Genomic DNA, 4,841 nt, shown 5'->3' on the forward strand with positions numbered 1-4,841 from the left:
TGAGAGGCGCACAGACTAGCGCGGACTCCGCGGAGGAGGTGGGGCACTGCCTGGGAAAGGTCAGGACAACTGAACGCAGCAGTTAGGAGTTTTCCAAGGAGGGCTCTACACGTTTAGGGTGAGAACAGTAACGAGGCTCAGGCGGGGCCAGGCGCAGACGGAGGTAGGATCTGGACTTAGCACACCTAACACCAGGTCAAAGGTACAGGATTTCACAGCAAGGCAGGATCACATTTAGCTGCCCCCTAAGCAAGGGGCAAGGTGGGCCGGGGGCGGGGACCGGGAGGTCTCGCAGACCAGGTGGCTCAGTGGCTCGGTTCACTTGGGCTGGGGAAGGCTTGAGTTCAAGGATTGTTCAGCTCTGGCGCCCACTGAGCCCGCCCCTCCCCTCACCCAATCGGAGCAGCAAGACTTTGTTGCAAGGTGTATTTTCTTTTAAATAAACAGTCTCGGGGCCTTGGCGCCAACGGGGTCCACTAACGGGTCAGACATCCTCTTCCCCCTTTTTCCAGTCCGGGTCTCTGCGCCTACAGTGAGCTAGACCCTAGGCAAAGGAGGTTCTGGAAGGAGGTGCCAGCAACGGCAGTGGGGGGCCAGCCCTGGCCACAGTCCAGTTTTCCACCCGCGGAAAAAAAGACGAGTTAGAAAATAAAAAATAAAATAAAATAAATTTCCCCCTTTCCTTCTCCCGCAACCCAAAGGGCCGGGTCTGCAGTTACAGCAGCGGATTTCCTGAAAAATACTGCAGCCTGTCTCTGCTCAGTTTTTTTTCTTTCATCCTTCTGTTCTGAAACCAAATTTTCACTTGTCGGTCCGTCAGGTTCAGCATCCGGGACAGCTGCAGCCGCTTCTCTTTGTTGATGTACACATTGAAGAAAAACTCCCGCTCCAGCTCCCGGATCTGGAATTTCGAATAAGGGCAGCGCTTCTTGCGAGTGCGGGGGGCGTCTGGAGGGGGGAAGGGGCAAGTGCGAGGAGAGGGGAGAGAGACACGTGAGACCCCGGGCGACCCTGGCCGGCCCGGCCGCTGGCCGCTCGGCCGCGCAGCTCCCAGCCCCGCCGGGCAGCCCTCCCTCCGGGCCGGCGGCTCTTCCGCGGCCTCTGCGCAGGGCCGAGCTGCGACCCGCTGCCGGCTCCCCGAGGGCCCGGCGCCCCGCCGGCCGGGAGGCCTGCCGCGCCACGTGCTTCCCGGGGCTCGCGGCCCCTCCGCGCTCCCGGCCCTCCCCGCGTCTGCGACTCCGCCAGCCCTCTCCTCCAGAACCGGGAAGGGACCGCGGGGAATCGGCGCGACGGAGTGAGAGCGGGCGACCGCGGGGCCGGTCAGAGGCGCCGGGCTCCCCAGCCCCCGCGGGCCGGCCCGGGGCGCCCCCTCGCGCGCTGCCCCGGCCGGCCCGGCTGCCCGAGGCCGCAGGCGCCGCACGGCCGGCCGCGAGCGGGGGCGGCCCGACCGTCCCGCACTCCCCCGGCCCCGCCACTCCCGGCTGGCCGGAGCTCTCCCCAAAGACCCGCGGACGCGTAATCTGAACATTAAAAAAACCAACAACAACAACAAAGTGGTTTTAAAAAGAAGTGGGGCGGCCTGGGAGCGCCTCTCCCCAGTCCGCCGCGCCCCTCTGCCCCTTACCTCTCCCCCTCTCTGGAGCTCTCCCGGTCTGTCCCTCGCCCTCCCCTTCCTCCCCCTCCACCCCTCCCCTCCCTCCCAACCCCCCGGCAGCCCTTCTCCCCATCCTTTCTTAAACGCTCCTCTAAGTTCACGATCAAAGTTAATATCGCCCGCAATGGTGGCACTTTTAAAAATTTCACAGACCGAGGGAGATAGCGGAGAAGGGGGGCTCGCCCGGCTTTTCCAAAGAGCCCCTTTCCCTCCCTCCCACCCTTCTCCATCGTAAAAAGTCGAGTCGTCGGGAGAGAGGGCTTTGTAGGTTATAATAAAATCCTTTGAATGCTTATAAAACTCCACATAAAATCGGACTGACCCAAAACACGAGGCTGTCCGCGCTCCCCTGGCCTCCCTCCCTACTGCAGCCCTCCCTCCGCGCGCCCTCCCTCGCTGCCCTCGGGTTCCCCGCCGCCGCTACCTACTGGGGGCGGCTCCCTTGGCCGGCTCCTTGGCCGCCGAGTGCGCCGAGCCAGACGAGCTGGGGTTGGTGTTCTCCTCCTCGGCCTCGGCCTCGGCGCCGGCCTCTGCCCGGGACGCGAGTCCCGAGGCCGGGGGCGCCTCGGGCTCCCCCTTGGCCTCGCCCTTGCCGGAGCAGGGGGCCTCGGCAGGCGCGTCCCCGCCGCCGCAGTAGGCGTTGTCGAAGAAGCGGTCGAAGGCTTGGGGCAGGACGCTGTTCTTGTTGACGGAGGAGTAGAAGCCGGCGGGGGCCGCGTGCGGGGCGTTGGGGTGGTGGTGGCCGCCGTAGGAGCCTTCGTTTTTCATGAGGATCTCAGTGACTGTGGAAGGAGGCAGGCACTCGCGGTGCATGAGCTCGTCGGCTGCCGCATAGCAGGAGGAGTAGCTGTTCCGGTGGTGCCACTTGCCGGACGGCTCCAGGCCGTAGGAGACCTCCCGGACCGGGGGCACTTGGGCTGAGTAGGGGTAGGAGATTTGGCGAGAGGGGGCCTGGGGCAGGAAGGAGGAGACGGTGGAGAACTCGGGCACGTAGTAAGTGCAACTGGGCAGATAGAGGTTGGAGGCACAGCTCCCTCGCTCGCCAAAGTCAGCGCCCCTCTCCTTGCGGGAAGGCGAGCAGAAGTTGCCCAGGTTGACCGAGTTAAACATCGTTCTCCGCTCCTGCCTCCTCCGGCTGGAGGTTTTAGACCCGGTCTAGTGAGGGGGGAAATTTTGGGAAGGCGAGGTGACGCGTTATCCGTCTTAGTCTCTCTCCCCGAGCACGTGATCCAAAGTAGATATTGTCATATATCAGTCCGGAGCACTTCGCAGACGTAGGAGGGGTTCTTTCCTAGGTAAGGTCGGGGACGTTCAGGCGATTGGTTTGCAAACACCGCAGAAACATTATGAAAATCAATTGCAGATTTGTATTCGTTTTTCTCTCGTCACTCCCCTCCTCTCCCTTCCACAGAGCGAGCAAAGGAGGGAAGAGAGCTTGGGGTGGGGTGGGCGGTGAGATGGGCGGGGGCGGGGGCTGGGAGGGGGTAATTGTATATTTTTTTCCTAGCTGCTCTTTTCCCCCTAGGATTGGGGGAAGGAGACGGTTTTCCGTTTAGGGGTCTGGTCTCTTCCTTATGGTCAGCGATAGGCTGAGGATAAGAGGAAGGACTTTTTCCTACCTGATTTCCCCAGGAATATTGGATCCTTCCCCTCAAGTCTCAGGGACTCTCACCCCTCTAGCTGAAGAATCAGCTCGTTTACAGGAGTTGGAAGAAGTACTTTACATTATTTTCCTGGCCAGAGCGGGAGTGCCTTTACCAGACAGGCTCCCAGGAAGAGTATCTGAAGTTTCCCAAAGGTGAGCAGCCCAGCTCTGAGCCAGTGTCCCAACTTTGCGTGGCTCACTGTGCTGCCGCTGGCTAGGGACTCCAATTAGTCATAAACCAGTGGTGAGCAATGCGCCAGCCGCCCAGCCGGTGCCTGGTGAAGTCTGGGAAAAACCTCCTCTAATGTTGTGTTAAATATTTAGTATGAGAGAGTGGCCCTGGGTGAATATTTCATGCCTGCCTTTATTGTCAATCAATGTGCAGAAAGCTACATCCACTGTGGATTTTAAAACCCCAAACCCCAAAGAAAAAGATTAGAATGAGAGTCATCTGTCTTCTCTATCTGGGGCCCTTCGGGTTGGGAGCTCAGCTTCAGCTGATAGGCTGAAAGGAAGTCCAGGAAGGATATGCTAAGGGAACTAAATTTGGGGGTCCTATTTTAAAAATGATTTGGGGAGCTTAGGTGGGTAGGGAAGGCAGGCACTTATCTCTAACATCACTCAAGAAGAAGGTGGAATGCAACCGTGGTCACCACCAAGTGGGCAGGGCGAGCTTGCCGCCCCCCTCACTGCCTGTCCTGCACCCCCACTACTCAGCCCAGCCCTTCCCTGCTCCAAGTCTGTGAGCCTCCTTCCCGGGCTGCCGGTCCAGAGGGGGTGCTCCCTTTGCCCATTACAGCATACATCTGGGCAGCTGAAAATAATTTTATGGAAAGGTTCTGGGCTGAGTCCATGGGGCCAGAACAACTGGCAGGAGCAGAAAGTAACAGGAGCCTTGGTCCCAAGGAGTTGTCAGAACATAAGGTGTTAGAGAAGAATGAAGCCTCCAACAACTCAGCAGCCCAAACTGTCTTCCCACCCTTCAGGCTGCCTTCAGAATGGTTTTCCTCTCTCAAGTCTGTTTGATTTGATTTTCTTTGTTGAAGGGAGAAGCTCTGAAACCCTCAATCAGACACGGAGGGCACAGAATGGGTAGCTTACCTCCAAATATAGCATCCCAAAGCCATTCCTCCCGACTCTTCTACCTGTCCAAATCTACTCAGCCTGTAGATCAACACTTCTCGGTGGACTCTGCCTCCACCATGCATTCTGGCGTGGTGTGTGTGTGTGTGTGTGTGTGTGTGTGTGTGTGTGATACTGCAAAGGAGAGTTCCAGTGCCTCTCTATGTACGCAAGTGCACAAGTGTGAGGCATTCCTTCTGTGCTCCTAAGTTCTGGTCAGATCTTAACGGAAGGCAAATAACCAGATTGGGGCATCTCTGTGGAGAAGGAACCAAAAACAGAAGAATCTGTTGCACTTTCCCTTTTCTTTAGTCTGTTTTTTAGAGGAGGAGCTGGGGGCAGCATTTTTAATTATAATAGTGGGGAACTATGGACTGTGTCTTTATGGGTTTGCACTGACCTCATTAACCGTTCATTTAC

General features: G+C 58.3%; 1 protein-coding gene across 1 annotated transcript; it reads right to left on the reverse strand.

Moving 5' to 3' along the window:
- Nucleotides 1–715: 715 nt before the first annotated feature.
- On the reverse strand, nt 716–2,764 carry Hoxc11 (homeobox C11). The gene is made up of 2 exons (XM_021643487.2): nt 2,083–2,764; nt 716–948 (listed from the first exon to the last, which is right to left on the reverse strand). Exons 1-2 carry the CDS (start codon nt 2,762–2,764, stop codon nt 716–718), a joined length of 915 nt encoding a protein of 304 aa, XP_021499162.1.
- Nucleotides 2,765–4,841: the final 2,077 nt, after the last annotated feature.

The sequence above is a fragment of the Meriones unguiculatus genome, chromosome 8 (genome assembly GCF_030254825.1).
Source record: "Meriones unguiculatus strain TT.TT164.6M chromosome 8, Bangor_MerUng_6.1, whole genome shotgun sequence".
Taxonomy (NCBI): domain Eukaryota; kingdom Metazoa; phylum Chordata; class Mammalia; order Rodentia; family Muridae; genus Meriones; species Meriones unguiculatus.